The following is an 18,632-nucleotide window of genomic DNA, read 5'->3' on the forward strand; positions in this document are numbered from 1 at the left end:
GTATTGTCTCCATAGTTTTGCCTTTTCTAGAATGTCATGTAGCTGGAATCATACAGTATGAAGCCTTTCAGATTGGCTTCTTTTCAGGTTCCTCTATGTCTTTTCATGGCTTGATAGCTCATCTGTTTTTAGTGCTGAATAATATTCCATTGACTGGATGTACCACAGTTTATCTGTTCACCTACTGAAGGACATCTTGATTGCTTCCAAGTTTTGGCAATTATGAGTAAAGCTGCTGTAAACATCTGTGTGCAGGTTTTTGTGTGGACATAAGTTTTCATCTTTTTTGAATGAATACCTAAGAACGCACTTGCTGGAATGTATGGTAAACCTATCTTTAGTTCTGTAAGAAACTGCCCAACTGTCTGCCAAAGTAGCACTACCATTTTGCATTTCCACCAGCAATGAATGAGAGTTCCTGTTGCTCCACATCCTTGCCAGCATTTGGTGTTGTCAGTGTTCTGAATTTCGTCCATTCTAATAGGTGTGTAGTGGTTTCTCATTATTTTAATTTGCCATTCCCTGACCATGTGATGTTGAACATCTTCCCATATGTTTATGTGCTAAATGTATTTCTTTTTCTTTTTTAATTGCTTTTTCTCCCCAAAACCCCCGGTACATAGTTGTATATTTTAGTTGTGGGTCCTTCTAGTTGTGGCATGTGGGATGCCACCTCAGCATGGCCTGATGAGCAGTGCTATGTCTGTGCCCAGGATCCGAAAAGGTGAAACCCTGGGCTGCTGAAGCGGAGCATGCGAACATTTGGCCCCACCAAATGTATATTTTTGGTGAAGTGCCTGTTCAGATCTTTTGCCTAATTTTTAATTGGGTTGTTTGTTTTCTTCTTGTGGAATTTAAGAGTTCTTTGTATATTTCGGATAACAGTCCTTTATCAGATGTATCTTTGGCAAATACTCTCTCCCAGTCTATGTCTTGTCTTCTCATCTTCTCATTCTTTTGTTATGTGGTGTTTCTTTCTATTTCCCTGATGTCTAAAGAGGTTGAGCAACTTTTCATATATTTATTGACCATTGGATATCTTTTGTGAAGTGCCTGTTCAAGTTTTTTTTTGGCTCCTTTTTCTACTCAGTTGACTTTTTTTCTTACTGATGTATAGCATTTTTTTTGTATGTTCTTGATAAGAGTCCTTTATGCTTCTTGATAATATACAGTCCCTTTGTCTATATATGTATTGTAAATATCTTCTCCCACTTTCTGGCTTGACTTTTCACTCTCTCACTGGTGTTTTTTGATGAACAGGAGTTCTTAACTTTAATACACTACAAATGTTATCTTTCCTTTTTGTTTGTCTTTTGTATCCTATTTAAGAAATCTTTGCCTACCTTATGGACATGAAGATATTCTGTTTTCCTTCTCTTATAAATTTTTTAATTTTATTTTGCACATTTAGATCCTCAGTTTTCTTGGAGCTCATTTTCTCTGTGTGACATAGGAGTCAAGGCTAGTTCCTCCCTCAGTATAGATATCTGCTTAACCCAACATTTATTGAAAAAGCCAATCTTTCCCCCACTGCACTGCAGTATCAACTTTGTCATGAATTAGAGGTTGTGTGTGTCTGTTCCAACTTCTCTGTTCTGTTCCATTGCTGTATTTGTGACACATACCTTTTTTTTTTAAATAGCCGTATTGACTTATAATTCATATACCATAAAATTCACCATATTAAAGTGTGCAATTCAGTGGCTTTTACTATATTCGCAGAGTTGTGCAACCATCACCACTATCAAATTCCGTAACATTTTCATCACCCCCAAAAGAAACACCATACCATTAGCAGTCATTTCCATGGTGCCACAGACTGAATGTTTGTGTCCTCATAAGATTCGTGTGTTGAAACTTAATCCCCAATGTGATGGTATTTGGAGGTGGGGCCTGTGGGAGGAGCCCTTGTGAATGAGATTAGTGCCTTTATAAAAGAGACTTCAGAGAAATCCCTTGCACCTTCTGCCATGTGAGGACACAGTGAAAAGACAGGCGACTGTGAAGCAGAAAGCGAGCTGTTACCAGATACCAAATCTACTGGTGCCTTGATCTTGAACTTCCCAGCCTCCAGAACTGTGAGCGATAAATTTTTGTTGTTTATAAGCCACCCAGTTTATGGTATTTTGTTATAACAGCCTGAATGAACTGAGACTCCTAGCAACCACTAATCTACAAATCTGCTTGCTTTCTCTATGGATTTGCCTATTCTAGACATTTCATGTAAATGGAATCATAAAATATGTGGCCTTTTGTGTCTGGCTCCTTTCACTTAACATTATGTTTTCAAGGTTCATTCTTTTAAAAAAAATATTCTGGTAAAATATATATAATAAAATTTGCCATTTTAACTATTTTTAAGTATATAACTCTGGCATTAATTACACTCACAATGTTGTGCAACCATCACCACTATTTCCAAAATTTGTTCATCGCCCCAAACAGAAACTTTGTACCCATTAAGCAATAACTACACATTTCCCTTTTCTCCCAGTCCCTGGATACGTCTAGTCTACTTTGTTTTTCTATAAATTTGCCTGTCCTAGATATTTCACGTAAGTGGTCATACGAGATTTGTCCTTTTGCTTCTGCTGTGTTTCATTTGGCATGTTTTCAAGGTTCATTCATGTTGCAGTGTGTATCAAAATATCATTCTTTTTATGGCCAAATAATATTCTAGTATTTATCCATGTGGTATATGGCTATAGCACATTTCCTTTATCCATTCATCAGTTGAGGACATTTAGGTTTCTACTTTTGGTTATTATGAATAATGCTGTACATTTGTGTACAAGTTTTTGTGTGAATATGTGTTTTCATTTCTGTTGGGTTTATACCTGGGAGTGGAAGTACTGGGTCATATGTTAATGCTATGTTTAACTTTTAAAGGAACTGCCAAACTTTTCCAAAGTAGCTGCACCATTTTACATTCTCTCCAGCAATGTATCAGAGTTCCAGTTTCTTCATGTTCTTGGCAATACTTATTATTTTGTGTATTTTTGATTATGACCATCTTATTGAGTATGAAGTGATGTCTCATTATGGTTTTGATTTGTAATTCCCTAATGACTAAGAATATTGAACATCTTTTATTGTGCTTATTGCTGTTTGTATACCTTCTTTGAGGAAAAAATCTATTCATATCCTTTGGCCATTTTTTATTGGGTTATTTGTCTTTTTATTGTTGAGTTGTAAGAGTTCTTTATATATTTTGGATATAAGTCCTTTATCAGTTATGTTTTACAAGAATTTTCTCCTGTAAGTTATCTTTTCACTTTCTTGATGGTGTCTTTTGAAGCACTAAAGTTTTAAATTTTTATAAAGTCCAGTTTTTTTCTTTCATTGCTCATGCTTTTGTGTCATCTAAGAAATCATTTCCTATCCAAGGTAATGAAGATTTACAGCTATATTTTCTTCTTAGAGTTTTGTAGTTGTAGCTCTTACATTTAGATCTTTGATCCATTTTGAGTTAATATTTGTATACGATGTGAGGCAGAGATCCAACTTCGTTTTTTTGTATGTTGATATTCAGTTGTTCCAGCACTTATTTGTTGACGAGAATATTCTTGCTCCATTGAATTGTCTTGGGACACTTGTAGCATATATTTTTTTAAAGTTAAAGTTTTCTCTGTCTGGCTTTTTTCACTTAACATAATACCCTCAAGGTCTATCCATGTTGTTATGAATGGGATGATTTTGTCCTTTTTATGGCTGAGTAGTATTCCATTGTGTGTGTGTGTGTGTGTGATATATACATACGCACCATATCTTCTTCATCCAGTCATTAGTCGATGGGCACTTAGGTTGCTTCCACATCTTGGCTATTGTGAATAATGCTGCAATGAACATAGGAGTGCATAAGTCTCTTTGAATTGCTGATTTCAAGTTCTTTGGATAAATATCCAGTAGTGGGATAGCTGGCTCATATGGTATTTTTGTTTTTAGTTTTTTGAGAAATCTCCATACTGTTTTCCATAGTGGCTGCACCAGTTTGCATTCCCACCAGCAGTGTATGAAGGTTCCCTTTTCTCCATATCCTCTCCAATATTTGTTATTTTTTGTCTTGGTTATTGCAGTCATTCTAATGGGTGTAAGGTGATATCTTAGTGTAGTTTTGATTTGCATTCCTTGGAGAGTTTTTGAAGCATTCTTTAAGACAAGAGGAAATATTTTGATTACCATAAGTAGGGAAATTCTTAAAAGCTACTTAGGTTCTTTTTATCCTTAGTTAGAATATTTACTGCTTTGGTTCATGTCAAGTGACAAATCTTTCTTAAGTCTAGAGTAGTTGGACTATATCCTGAACTTTTTATGCTTTAAGAATACATTTAAACTAAGTTTCTCCTTTTTAAAATACAATTTGTGTTGCTGTGCCTTCTGAGTAATTTTGAGAGAGTCTTGCTGACTGTATGTTTAATTATTGAGGTACAGTGTTTTTTTTGAATTGTGAAAATTTTTCTTTGTTCGTTTTGTTTTGCTGAGGAAGATTTGCCCTGAAAGCTAACATCTATTGCCAGTCTTCCTCTTTTTGCTTGAGGAATATTCGCCTTGAGCTAACATCTGTGCCAGTCTTCCTCTATCCTGTATGTGGTCACTGCCATAGCATGGCCACCGACGAGTGGTGTAGGTCTGTGCCTGGAAACTGAACCTGGGCCGCCAAAGTGGAGTGCATTGAACTCAACCACTAGGCCATGGGGCCTGTCCCCTGAATTGTGAAAAATTTGACTAGTAATTTATCTGGGGATTTTGGAGTCGGGGGCTCATAAATTATAATTCCTTAACCAAGACATTCTTTTAGACTGGTCAGTGATAAGTAAATTGTCTTGAAGTCCTGGTACCAGTACCAAGCCACCTATAGTGAACTCTGCATCTCTTCCTTGTTGCAAAAGTGAACAAAGGCATATGCTTAGTCTAAGATTATGGGAGTTTATGGTTTAGTTATTTAAGCAAGAAATATTGTTGTTTCTTTCATCAACATGAATATGGGCCATATTCTCCTGGCAGCAGATGGAAACTAATCTTGAATAACCACAACATCTAGCAAAAATAATGTACAGATATCTTGGTACCTCACTGTAAATGACCCTATAAATGGCATGTAGTACACTGATATATGTTTTTCTTAAACGCAATGTAGATGGATTTCACTCCTTAAATAGCTCCTGAAGACAGCATTATTTGAGACATCTACAGAATATTATTTGCCAAAGAATGAGCCTTAAGATTGGCTTGTTAGAGCACTGAATAAGTTTTATATATAGTTTCCCTACATTCTGTTTTCATATCCTTTTAAACATGTATACATAGTCTCAAGTTTCTTCGCTCAAACTACTTATTAATAGCAAAGGGGAAAACAGTAACTCTAAATTGGAGAAACCTGGTGGATCACCTTGACCAAGTGATCAAAGTCAATGTCACCAATATTGGAACAAACTGGCATCACGCGCTTCCTAATAAGATACACTGGGAAGGATAGAACTTCTCTTCTGTGATGTCTTGCCAAAAATGCACAAGCTGAATCTAACTGTGATGAAACATCAAACAAACCCAAATTGAGGGACATTCTACAAAGTAACTGACCTGTATTCTTAAAAATCATCAAGGTCAAGAAAGGCAATGACTGAGCAATGTTCTAGATTAAAGGAGACTAAAGAGACATAACAAGTGTATGTAATGTGTGATCCTGGATTGGAGCCTGGACTGGAGGAAAAAGGGATATAAATTACCGTACTGGGACAATTGGTGGAATTTGAGTATAGATTATGGAATGTTAACTTTCCTGATTTTGATCATTGCCCTGTGATTATGTAAGAGAAAGTCCATTTTCTTAGGAGGTACACATGAATTGTTTAGGGACAGAGGGGCATGAAGTTTCCAACTTATTCTCAGTTGTGGAAAAAAGAGTTGTATATGTATACATGCACATGTGTATTTTGAAAGAAGATGAGAAAGCATATGGGGCAAAATATAAACGTATGATGAATCTGAGTAGAGGTTATGTGGGATTTCCTTGTGCTATTCTTGCAACTTTTCTGTAAGTTTGAAATGATAATAAAAGTTACAAGAGTATAACTGAGTTGGTGTTAAAATTCTTTAACCCAGTTCACCAACATAGTTTCATTTACTTTTTCATGCTCCCTTGCGGAATAGCTTTTAAACCAAAATGTTTAATTATGCCTTCCAATTCTGGGATCCTTCAGATTCCAGAATAGTTTGTATTAGGCTTAAAAGCAATAATGTTTTAACAGTGGGAGATCAAGGAAAATTTCAGAGTTTAGGCAGGTGGGAAAACAGAATAACTTTGCATTTCTATTTTAATAGTGTGGTTTCAAAATGTGTTTTGAAGAACTGTAATTTTAAAAATATCAGACACAGGGGCCAGCCCTGTGGCCCAGTGGTTAAGTTGACACGTTCCGCTTTGGTGGCCCAGAGTTTCACCGGTTCAGATCCTGGGTGCGGACATGGCCCTGCTCATCAAGCAATGCTGAGGCAGCGTCCCACATAGTACAACCAGAGGCACTCACAAGTAGAAAATACAACTATGTACTGGGGGGCTTTGGGGAGAAGAAGAAGAAGAAGGAAAAAAAAAATCAGACACAGTTATGTTCAAATAAAGACATTCTCAAAAACTGTTACCAAGTAGACATTTTTTAAGGTATACTTTTTTTTATGTGCTTTGTTAATACAGATTAGGGAATAGCTCTAATTACTGCCTAGCTTGTCAAAGAGCTGGGAGTTATGCTTGTTTTATTTGTGGTTCGAACCTAAAATTCAGCTTGAAAATGTATGTGAAACCTCTCTGAGTTCTACTTTTTTTCTTAAGCTAAGTAATTTTCTGACTTTGAAAGTGTTATTTGCCTATTGTAAAAAAAAAAAAATTACAAAGAAGAAAACAAAATTAATCATAATCAGACATTCCAGAAGTAACTGCTGTTGAGAGTATTTCTTTTCTGTACTTTTAAAAAATATGATTGGCATTATACTTGTATACAATTTGACCATGCTTCTTTCATGTAACATATCATGCACATCTTCCCACATCATTAAAAATTCTTTGACCTTATTATTTTTAAACTTTAATAATACTCCATCATATGGTGTACCACCAATTATTTAGTGATTTACTTCTTTTTCTGAGATATTAATTTGGAAGGCAAATAACTAACTCATCCTAGTTATAAATATGGAAGATATAGAAGAGTGAATTTAATTTTAATTTATATAGTTTATAAATGGAAGTAATTGGACCTGTTTTTATTGTTCTTTGTTTTCTATTATCTTTTGAGAAGCATTGTTTGAGAGAAGAGCTTTTAATAGTCAATGTTACCAATATTTTTTATAGTAAAGAATAAACCTGGAAGTATACTTTTTTTGTATGGTAGCTAATCCTTAAACATTTGGAATTTTATTTTTAATGTGTATGTACAGATATTTTGTCAAATTAAAAATTTATAAAGTTAAGGTTTTCATTTGGCAGATATGAATATTTAGGGATCTTTGAGGTTATATATTTTACTTCAGAAGTATAAGATATATTATACTCAAAATTTAAATTGTTAGACATTCTGTTTTAGGATGAATAGCAGACTCAGGGCAATTAGCATTGCTTTTAAGATTAGGAATTATGACTATATTCTTGGCTACAAAAACCTGAAAGTGATGTTTTAGGTCAATTCTTAAGAGTTAGTGATTACCTTACATTAAAATGCTATTGGTGTAGACTTGTTTAACTATTTGACTAGAAAACACATTTGAATAGTTAAAAGTTTGCCCCGTTTTTGATTGAGTCTTTATAGTTCTTCAGCTATTAAAGAGGGATTCCTTCCTAACAAAGCAGATGCTTTAAGTGTACTATAAGTAATAGGTTCATGCTGTGCTATAAGGTCATCATGATCTAAGTGTGTGGTGGTGTCTCAAACTTCAGAAGTGAATACCTGAAATACTTACATATTGCATTCCTCTGGAAGGAATCTACTAGTAGGCCCACTCAAAAGATTAACATCTCTTACAATTTCATCTTTTGGCAGGTAAACCTAGCCTTTAAGCAACCTGGAAAGAGGCTAGAGCACCAAGGAATTAGAATTGAATTTGTAGGTCAAATTGGTGAGTTTTGAAATAGTATTACTTTTTTTTTCCTTTGATAACTGAATTTGAAGAGGGTTGGATTTGGCACTTAAATAACTGAATTAGAGAGCTTAGCTTTGTGGAAGGAGGGATTTGGTTTTGCATAATAAAAGGATTTACCTTATAAACATTAAATCATGTTTCTTTTAATTGTATTAAATGATATTTGATTCATCCTGCTTTTATTTGTTATTAAACTTAATTACTAAAAATGAAAGGAGTTGTGTAAGCTACCAGTCTTGAAAAATAATTCAATTAAATTAGTTGACTCACTGAAATTTCCATCTGCATACATTTTTCACCAGCTTTACTCACAATTATCAGTGTCATCTTCGTGCTTCACTTTCTAATTACTCATGCCATCTGTCTTCCTAACCTAGTGTGTGCCTGTAGCCAGACTCACCTGTCAATGGAAAATTCCATGTGAAAAGAAAAGGTGTAATTTCTTCTTGACTTAGATCAACTTGTGTACATTTCTCCACATGTATTTCAGAGACATTCTTGATTTAGCAGGAGTTAAACTGTAAATATCTGCTGGTACTGCAGATTCAGAAAAGAGAAAAGAAAACAGGTCTTTATAGTACTGTATGCATGGCTAGGTTTTAAATCTAGCTTTCTAAGTTTTACTGTACATTTTTAAAGTATCAAAATTGGACTGGGTGGATATTTGTTTACATATTTATTCTAGATGAGATTATACTTGAGGGGCAAATTATAGTAATTAACTGATAGTTCATTTTAGTCTTTTGTGTATTACAGTTTTATCAAGATACAATGTATTTGCCTAACTAAAGTAAAACAACAAAACACTTTTTGTCTTGAAGGGAGGAAGTTCAAATAATTGTTGGAAATGTGTCTTTTAAAACAGCTTCATGTTGGACAAACTCTACATTAAAGAAAATGAATTTATTTTTTTATAATAGAAATTTTCTTTGTGCTGTGGGAATTTTTTTATGCCTAGGTGGAGCATAATAATGAGAAAGATAATGGAGTTCAGATCAATAGCTCTAGGATATTAAAGCAGAGACAAATCCAACTAATTCTTTTGTTAAAAATGATTTGCTGTGGAGGTAGAAGTTTGGGTTTTAATGAAATGGATATGAAATATAACTGGTCTTTTTGCTTTTTAAAATTTCTTAGAACTTTTCAATGACAAGAGTAATACTCACGAATTTGTAAACCTAGTGAAAGAACTGGCCTTACCTGGAGAACTGACTCAGAGCAGAAGTTATGATTTTGAATTTATGCAAGTTGAAAAGCCATATGAATCTTACATCGGTGCCAATGTCCGCTTGAGGTATGAATGTGTATTAGAAGCTGTAGACAAAGTCAAAACTAGAAAGTAATGGCTACTATTGAATGTCTTACTAGAACTTCTAATTATAATTCTGGACTGGAAGATTTAAGATTTTAAAAAATTCTGTCAGATATTTAGTTTTGTCTGGATAATGCTGATCTGAGGTACTATGAGCCTTCTATCATTATAGATTTAGAGAACCCCATTATGAGAAGTTTTAGTCATATACTTCCCTTGTATGAATTGTCCCTTAGGTACTTCATTTGTCGTATAAATGGAATTACTCTCTAAATCAGTTTCTCAAGAAATCTCATTTCATCTATGGTTAAGATTTCCTCAAGCAGGCTTGATGGTAGCACTCCAAATTCATCTACAAAGTATATACGCTATTCTTAAAATTGAACTTTGTATTTTTTTTCATGGTAGCGGCATTTATTTAAAAATTAGAAGTCCTTCATGAAGTAAATGAAGTAAGGTGATTCCAAAGGAGTTCTAGCAAGGAGAAGCTGAGTTGTAGTTAGTTTGCTTATTTAAAACACTCAAATTTGGATCACGCCCGGTGGCGCAGTGGTTAAGTTTGCACGTTCCGCTTTGGTGGCCCGAGGTTCGCTGGTTCGAATCCCAGGCACAGATGTATACACTGTTTGTCAAGCCATGCTGTGGTAGGAGTCCCACATATAAAGTAAAGGAAAACGAGCATGAATGTTAGCTCAGGGCCAGTCTTCCTCAGCAAAAAGAGGAGAATTGGCAGTGGTTGTTAGCTCAGGGCTGATCTTCCTCAAAAATAAATAAATAAATAAATAAAACACTGAAATTTATCATAGAAGATTTAACTTGTCCTCTCCATTAACTTTGTAGGTATTTTCTTAAAGTGACAATAGTAAGAAGACTGACAGACTTGGTAAAAGAATATGATCTTATTGTTCACCAGCTTGCCACCTATCCTGATGTTAACAACTCTATTAAGATGGAAGTGGGCATTGAAGATTGTCTACACATAGAATTTGAATATAATAAATCAAAGTAAGTACTTTTCACAAACAGGTAACTTAAATGTTCAGGGAAAATTAAGAAATAAGCTTTTCAGGTCTTTGTAAATTGGTCCAAGTAAGGATAGAATTGACATTAATCTGATGTTAACAGACCAACAGAATCTGAGCTGAAAGAAACCTTAGGAGTTTGGTTTGGCTTCTGACTCACTGCAGGTGTCTTTCATATTCTATTCCTGATAAGTCTCTGCTTGGCCATTTTCTATAGAGGATCTCACCATCTCAGAAGGCAGCTAATCCCTTATGTCTGTAAACATTTATCTTACTGGCATGACATCACTTTAGCCTGGTCATCTCTTTAAAACTAAACAAAAATACTTTTTTTCTGACTACATAAGCAATACATTTTCATTATTGAAAAATTTGACAATGTAGAAAAGTCAAAGGAAGTAAAAATATCACATATTGTCCCCTTTACCACTTAACCACAGTTAACATCCTCTTGTATATCTTTACGTGGGGGGGGGAAGGTTTATACGTATGTTTATATATGTTGTATTTTTACAGAAATGGACTCTTATTTTGTTTATTGTTTAATGCCTTTAAAACTTTATTATGGAAAATGTCAAACATATACCAGTGAATCCTCATGTACTCATTGCCCAGTTCCAACAGTTATCAACACGTGGTTGGATTTGTTTTATTTGTATTCAGCCCCCACATTCCCCATAGATTATATTGAAGCAAATTCCAGATACATAATTTCATCCTTAAAAATTGTGTATCATTTTTAAATAACCACAATACTGTTATATCTAAAAATATTAATAATTCCTTAATATCTTGACATATCCAGTCAGTGTTCACATTTCCCTAATTATCTCATAAATGTCTTTTTTTCTCTTACTTGGTTTCTTCAAATTAGTATCCAAACAAGATTTGTTCAAATCCAGTGCATCCAAAACATTGCATTTGGTTGGTTGACTCTTAAATCTCTTTTAATTTAGAAGTTTCCTCCTATTTTTTTTCTTTAAGGTTTATTGAAGAAATGGAAGTACACGCTTATCCCCTTCCTGTGCACTTTTCTGTTACCTCATTTTTATTAGTAGCCACTTCCTGGTTTACATCACTGAAAATGTGATAATGCAAGCCTCCAGAAGTCTTAAATTATATTGTAGATAAAATTATCAAATAGTTTAGGACCTAAAGACTTGGCATTGGAAGCCTCCCTTCAGACACACAATTGCATTAATAAACTCTTGGGTTATTATTTTGAGATCCAAACCTGGGAAGAAGGCTGAAAAGCCCTCTGGAATTGTGGGAATTCCCAGGTTTATTGCCACATCGTTTCAAGGAACCTGGAAAAGGTCTCTGATTATTAGATATTACAGCAACAAACTGAACCAGTGGAGTCTTTTTTTGTGGCCAGGTGCCTTATTAGCTGCAGTGTTGTAGCACTTAGAGTAATAATGACACTAAACTCTTCTATAGAGTTTTTAATGTTCAGAAATGTCTTCATACACCAAATAAATATTTCAGGCATAAAAATCTCAGTTTTCCATGCTTAAGTTCTTTGGAAACTGTTAACCTCTAAGGAAGGACCAACAATCAGGCTGTTCTTCCCTCTGAGGTGTATTAATGGTTAAGTAAATGTTTGATTCCTTATTTTCATAGTAAAATGAAGAAGTGCTTTTTGAAAAAATGGAACATTAAATGATATGAATAGTCAAGATGGTATTCTTAGATACTTATTATCCTAAAGATGTCTAATAAGTCTTTTCAGGACATATTTCACTCTTTTTGTTTTTTAAACTGATATTTAGTAAGTGAGATATATTCTTTCCCCAAAGGTATCATTTAAAGGATGTGATTGTTGGAAAAATTTACTTCTTATTAGTAAGAATAAAAATCCAACATATGGAGTTACAACTGATCAAAAAAGAGATCACAGGAATTGGTAAGTTGAAAAGAATGTTTGGATTAAAATTCTTGTTTTAGTTGAAATTTAAAATTTTTTATATATTTCCAGTCTTTTGCTAGGACAAACAGTGCTTCAGTTGATAATGCCATTTTGCATGTCTGGGGGTGTGTGCAAGATAAAATCTTAGAAGTGGAATTGCTGTTTCAAAGGGTATTTTCATTTGTAATTTTGATACATATTATCAGTTTGTCCTCTTTAAGGGTTGTACTAATTTACATTACTACCAGCAGTGATTGTAGGAGAGTGCCTCTTTTTTTCTCATATTCTCACCAGCACAATATTATAAAACTTTCAGCTGATCTGATGGGTGGGGGGAAGAAGTTTCCCACTGTAGTTTTTTTTTTTAAGGAAGATTAGCTCTGAGCTAACTGCTGCCAATCCTCCTCTTTTTGCTGAGGAAGGCTGGCCCTGAGCTAACATCCATGCCCATCTTCCTCTACTTTATACATGGGACAGCTACCACAGCATGGCTTTTGCCACACGGTGCTGTGTCCGCACCCAGGATCCGAACCGGTGAACCCTGGGCCTCTGAAGTGGAACGTGCGAACTTAACCGCTGCGCCACTGGGCCAGCCCCACGCACTGTAGTTTTTAATTTAGTTTTCTCATTTTGAGTGAGGGTGAGCATCTTTTCATATGTATGAAAACCATTTGTATTTCTTTTTGTAAACTGCCTATCCATGTCTTTTATCTCCTCTCTATTGGATTATTAGTCTTTTCTTATTGATTTGTAGAAACTCTTTATATATTAGGGAAATCAATCTCTTTTTTTCGTAGTAAGAGCAGCAAAAATTACCCCAGTTTGTCTTGCTTATGGTGGTTTATGCCATGTGGAAGTTCTTGATGTTCATGTAGTCAAATTTGTCAGTGTTTCCTTTCATGGAATTGGCTTTGTGTCACAATTAGAAAGGTATTTTTCACATTCAAGTTCTAAAAATAATCTTCTGTGTTTGACTCTATTAAAATAATAGATTAAACTTGGGGGATTCTTTTTAAATTTTTAGTTCATTTGGAATTTGTCCTGATGTAAGATATGATGTATGGATCTAACTTTACTTTTTCCAGATGGCTGACCAGTTGCCCCCAAATCATTTATTGGTTCATAACTGCTTTTTAATTTTAATTAGCATATAGATTTAGTTTGTCCCCTTTAACTTTGTTGATTTTTTGCTGAAAGTAATTTTAGGCAACACTTTCTAAGAATTTATAATTAGTAGTCATAATTATAAACACCTATGATTTCTTAATCTCCGTTTTTCATCTGCTAATAAAAGTTTAAGCGATTTAAAGATATTAAAACCAAACTTCAGATTCCCATTAAAAACAAATTGTTTATTTAAACATTTTTTCTGATTATAAAAATTGTTTGATTCTAGAAGATTTTAAGTAAAAAATAATCTGTACTCATCATCCAGAACAGACTTGCATATTGTATATTTTACCACATTGAGACCATTACTATATGTTTTGGTATACTTTTTCCACTTATCGTATCATTGACTTTTTAAAAATGTCTGGGCTCGAATAATTTCTTAGGGGGTGAATCCCAAAATTTAAAAGAACTTTAAAGATAAAGTCCGGGGGTCTGGCCCCATGGCTGCATGGTTAAGTTCTCGAGCTCCGCTTGGGCGGCCCGGGGTTTCTCAGGTTCGAATCCTGGGCACGGACATGGCACCGCTCATCGGGCCACACTGAGGCAGCATCCCACATGGCACAACTGGAAGGACTCACAGCTAAAAATGCACAACTATGTACCGAGGGGCTTTGGGGAGAAAAAGGAAAAATAAAATCTTTAAAAAAAATGTAAGCTCCTTGAAGCAAAAGTCATATTTATTTAAAAAAAAAAAAAAAGAACTATGTCAGGGCTGGCCTGGTGGCATAGTGGTTAAGTTCATGCACTCTGCTTTGTTGGCCTGGGGTTCACAGGTTCAGCTCCTGGGCATGGACCTACACACCGCTCATCAGACCATGCTGTGGTGGCATCCCGCATACAAAATAGAGGAAGACTGGCACAGATGTTAGCTCAGCGACAATCTCCCTCAAGCAAAAAGAGGAAGATTGGCAACAGATGGCAGCTCAGGGCAAATCTTCCTCACCAAAAAAAAAGAGACTATATGTCAGTCAAGTATTTAGATGTTTTGTCTATGTTATAGTTAACTAACTCTGAGAGAAGACAGTTTGGGTGTTACAGAGAAAACTAGCATGTCCATGGTTAGTTCTGATCTGTATTGCTAGTTTCTATTTTAGCAGATATTAGAAACGGTAGAATTCTGTGAAGAAGATTCTTTCCAAACTGTATATTACCTTTGGGAAGAAGGGAGTGAAACATTCAGTTGAGTAATAAGTTAAGTATAGACCAAGAAATAGAAAAAATGATCAATATTTTCACAAACTGGGAAGATAAATTAGTCCTACAATAATGTAGTTGGAAAATAGGAAGAAGGTATAACGCTGGAAATTATATTCTGGAAATATTTTAATTAATATTATTTACTTTATTGCATTAGGACCCAGTACCACAACAGAAACGGAAACAATTGCTAAATATGAAATAATGGATGGTGCACCAGTAAAAGGTAACACACTTTTCATTTACTTCTTTCGTCTTATAGGTAGTGCAAACTGCAGTGTTCATGGCATAAGTTTAGTTTGAAAGTATTTATTCAGTGAAAATAGTTGTGAATTCTTAAAATGCTTCTTAGAGTGATGGTTTTTAGGATCAAGTTTGCATAGATACTGAGAAGACTGTAATAGTACCTCCTGGTCTGAAATAAGGTTTAGTGTTTTTACTCAGTTTAAATTTAGAATTTAGAAGAGACATTTATGTATATCTCTTATGTAGTTCTGTATTTGTAATATTTTGATTGTCTTGTTATAATAGTTCATCTCTGTAAATCTTTTTTACTCATGCTGAACATAAGGTGCAGTATAGCTGAGTGTTAATTCCTGTGGGATTTTGGAGTCCTTTTAGCCTCAAGAAAATAAGCAGTTCATTGCTAGATAATCTTCAGTGTCTAAGGTAGTAAAGCCAGTAATTTATCATCTTAAATTTATGTCTTTGGCTTTTTCTCACTCTGTTAGTAATTACTTCAAAAAGTAACTGCCGTTTATTGAGTGCCAACGGTAGATGAGGCATTGTACTCTCAGGTGCTCTAAAGTTCCCTACCACCCTTTGAGGTAGGTGGTAGTATCCTTTATTTTACAGATGAAACTGAGATGCAAAGAGGTTAAAAAACTTGTTAAAGGTGATTTAGTGTAGGAGAAGCAGAACTTTACCTCCACCCGTCTTAGTTTTCACCTGGGACTCTTTAACAAAAAGACAGATTAATAAGAGGAAAACAAAACAGTTTCTTAATGCAGGCAGTGCACAACATGCGAGAGAAACCTCAACAAAAAGTAACTCAAGGGGCTGGCCTGGTGGTGCAGCAGTTAAGTTTGCATACACATTCTGCTTCAGCAGCCTGGGGTTCGCTGGTTCGGATCCTGAGTGCGGACCTACGCACCGCTTGACAAGCCATGCTCTAGCAGACATCCCACATGAAATAGAGGAAGATGGGCACAGCTGTTAGCTCAGGGCCAGTCTTCCTCAGCAAAAAGAGGAAGATTGGTGGCAGATGTTAACTCAGGGCTAATTGTCAAAAGAAAAGTAACTCCAGGTGGGGGCTTAGAATTTCAGTTTATATAGCATCTTCAAATGGATAGTAAATTTGGAGAGAAATGACTGGACAAAGGAAAGCCGTTCGTTTTAGGCTTACAAGGGTGGCCAGCTGTGGGAAGGTAAATATATGGGAGGGAACTAATGGAGTAAGGTTTGTTTGCAGATCCCTCTGGTGCCATCCCTGGACCAATAAGAGTCTGTCTCCAGTAAAAGGAGAATTTATATCCTGCTTTTAGACAGAAAAGGGGGAGCCTTTTCTGCTTTTGCTGCTGCTTCATTGCCTTCACCTCAAATAATTTTTATGTCAAAGCGACATATTTCTTCATGACGTATTCTGGTTTCCTTCAATAGTTAATCATTGCAGAGCTGGAGTTTGAGCCTAGGCCTTTCTGACTCTAGGACCCGTGTGTGTGTGTACGCTTGTGTTATGCAACATTACTTCATAAAATTCTAGCAGCCACAAACTTTTATGTAAAGTGATGGGTTGTATATCTTTCAGGAAATAGATATGCACAAGAAAAGTATTACTTAAAAAAAGATTCAAAACAGAATATACAAATAATTACCCTTAGGAAAAGAGAAGCCATGAGAATCTGAATAGCAATCTTGTTGGTAATGACGGAATGTCATCATTCTGAACATGTTTGTTGCTTTGGATGAATTAGTAATAAGTATTCAAGAATTTATCCATGATTAGTAATTATGGTAAACTTCATGAAAGCAGAAACTAACAAAAGTAAAACAGCACTTAGCTGCTGGCACTGTTCAAAGCTTTTTATATATATGAACCCATTTAGCCCTTACCAATTCTGTACAAGATGAATATTGGTATTCCCCATTACACAGATGAGCAACTTGAAACAGAATGGTTAAGTGACTTGGCCAAGGTTACACAGCCAGTAAGTCGTAGAGTTGGGATTTGAATTGAAGCATTCATTTAGGGGCAGTTTTGCCCACCAGGGGACATTTGGCAATGCCTGGAGATACTGTGGTTGTCACACTTGGGGAATGCTACTGGCATCTGGTGGCTAGAGACCAGAGATGCTGCTAAACCTCCTACAGTGCATAAGACCTTACCCACAAAAAAGAATTATCAGGCTCAAAATGTCAATAGTGCCAAGGCTGAGAAACCCTGGTCTAAAGTTTTTATTATGCTGCAGTCTCATGATGAACTCAAGTGTTAGTATCTTCTATATAATGTTCTAGGTATTATTTGACTATATTAAATCATCTTTTAGAATTAAATGGAAATTGCTTTTCTTTCAGGTGAATCAATTCCAATAAGACTATTTTTAGCAGGATATGACCCAACTCCAACAATGAGAGATGTGAACAAAAAATTTTCCGTAAGGTACTTTTTGAATCTAGTCCTTGTTGATGAGGAAGACAGAAGGTACTTCAAGCAGCAGGTATGGTGCCACCCAAGCTGATAGTTTGTTCTACGGCAGTTCCAGAAACAGCTGGAAAGCACTCACCTTTCTAAGCTTTATTGTACTGAACAAGTGGGGGGTTTTAAGTGAAAACACTCTGTGTGTGATAAGGAAGTAGGTGTGAATGGAATTGTGTTGTGATAGATCTCTTCCCAGTCATTATGCAGGACTCCAGGATGGGCTATAATTTGGCAGGGCTTTTATTTTTCTCTTGGAAGTTTTGTTTTTTATAAAAACAGTACCTGCTGTTTTGTTTTTTTTTTCCAAAAAAAATCAGCTTTCCGTGCCATTAGCACTCTCACAAACGTGGTGAACGTTCCTAAAACCCACTGGACTTTCTATAAGAAGTGTAGCACACACCAACCCCACAAAGTCATAGCACTAGAAGGGCAAGGATTCCCTATATGCCAAGGGAAAGTGGCATTATGACCGAAAGCAGAGTGGTTATAGTGGGCAGGCTAAGCTGATTTTTGGGAAAAAGGCTAAAACTACAAAGAAGATTGTGCTGACGCTTGAATGTGTTGAGCCCAACTGCAGATGTAAGAGAATGCTGGCTGTCAAGGGATGCAGGCATTTGAACTGGGAGGAGATCAGAAGAGAAAGGGCCAAGTGATCCTCTTCTAAGCGTCATCTTTTGTTTTATTATGAGGACAATAAAATTTTGAGGTTATGTTAAAAAATCAGGTAATAACAGAATGAAATAAAGGTCAACGAAAATTCCACCAGCACTGTGATTAGTTTTCCAGACAAATTTGTGTATAGATCATATTTTGCTTGTTGTTCTTTAATTTGCTTTTCCATGCAATAGTGTCTTGAATATTTTTCCTTTATCAACACATATAGATTTCCACGATCATATTCAATGACTGCATTAGCTTGATGGATTAAAGAATTCTGTTTAAACAATTTAATTAAACAATTCTGTTATCAATTTCCATGAGATGACCCAAATCTAATACTTTTTTTTAATGTAAAATGGTTATGATAAAACTTGTTCTTGGGGCTGGCCCTGTGGCCAAGTTCATGCACTCCACTTCAGCAGCCCAGAGTTTTACCTGTTCACATCCTGGGTGTGGACATGGCACTGCTCATCAGGTCATGCTGAGGTGGCGTCCCACACAGCACAACCAGAAGGACCTACAACTAGAATATAC

The 18,632-nt window shown here is 35.5% G+C and overlaps 1 protein-coding gene and 1 pseudogene across 4 annotated transcripts in view; both read left to right on the forward strand.

Moving 5' to 3' along the window:
- VPS26A (VPS26 retromer complex component A) overlaps window positions 1-18,632 on the forward strand; it is a 31,251-nt gene that overhangs the window by 9,589 nt on the left and 3,030 nt on the right. For 2 of the 4 annotated variants that reach the window (XM_070564749.1, XM_070564755.1), the window contains exons 3-8: window positions 8,028-8,103; window positions 9,265-9,421; window positions 10,280-10,444; window positions 12,261-12,367; window positions 14,898-14,966; window positions 17,315-17,457. In XM_070564749.1, coding sequence (XP_070420850.1) covers window positions 8,028-8,103; window positions 9,265-9,421; window positions 10,280-10,444; window positions 12,261-12,367; window positions 14,898-14,966; window positions 17,315-17,457 — 717 coding nt within the window. Of the gene's footprint in view, window positions 1-1,904; window positions 2,079-8,027; window positions 8,104-9,264; window positions 9,422-10,279; window positions 10,445-12,260; window positions 12,368-14,897; window positions 14,967-17,314; window positions 17,458-18,632 lie in introns of those variants that run through there. The other 2 variants (XM_070564760.1, XM_070564763.1) reach the window with 2 other exon arrangements.
- Window positions 17,629-18,158, forward strand: LOC103549385 (large ribosomal subunit protein eL42-like; annotated as a pseudogene).

Source organism: Equus przewalskii, chromosome 1 (genome assembly GCF_037783145.1).
Source record: "Equus przewalskii isolate Varuska chromosome 1, EquPr2, whole genome shotgun sequence".
Lineage (NCBI taxonomy): Eukaryota > Metazoa > Chordata > Mammalia > Perissodactyla > Equidae > Equus > Equus przewalskii.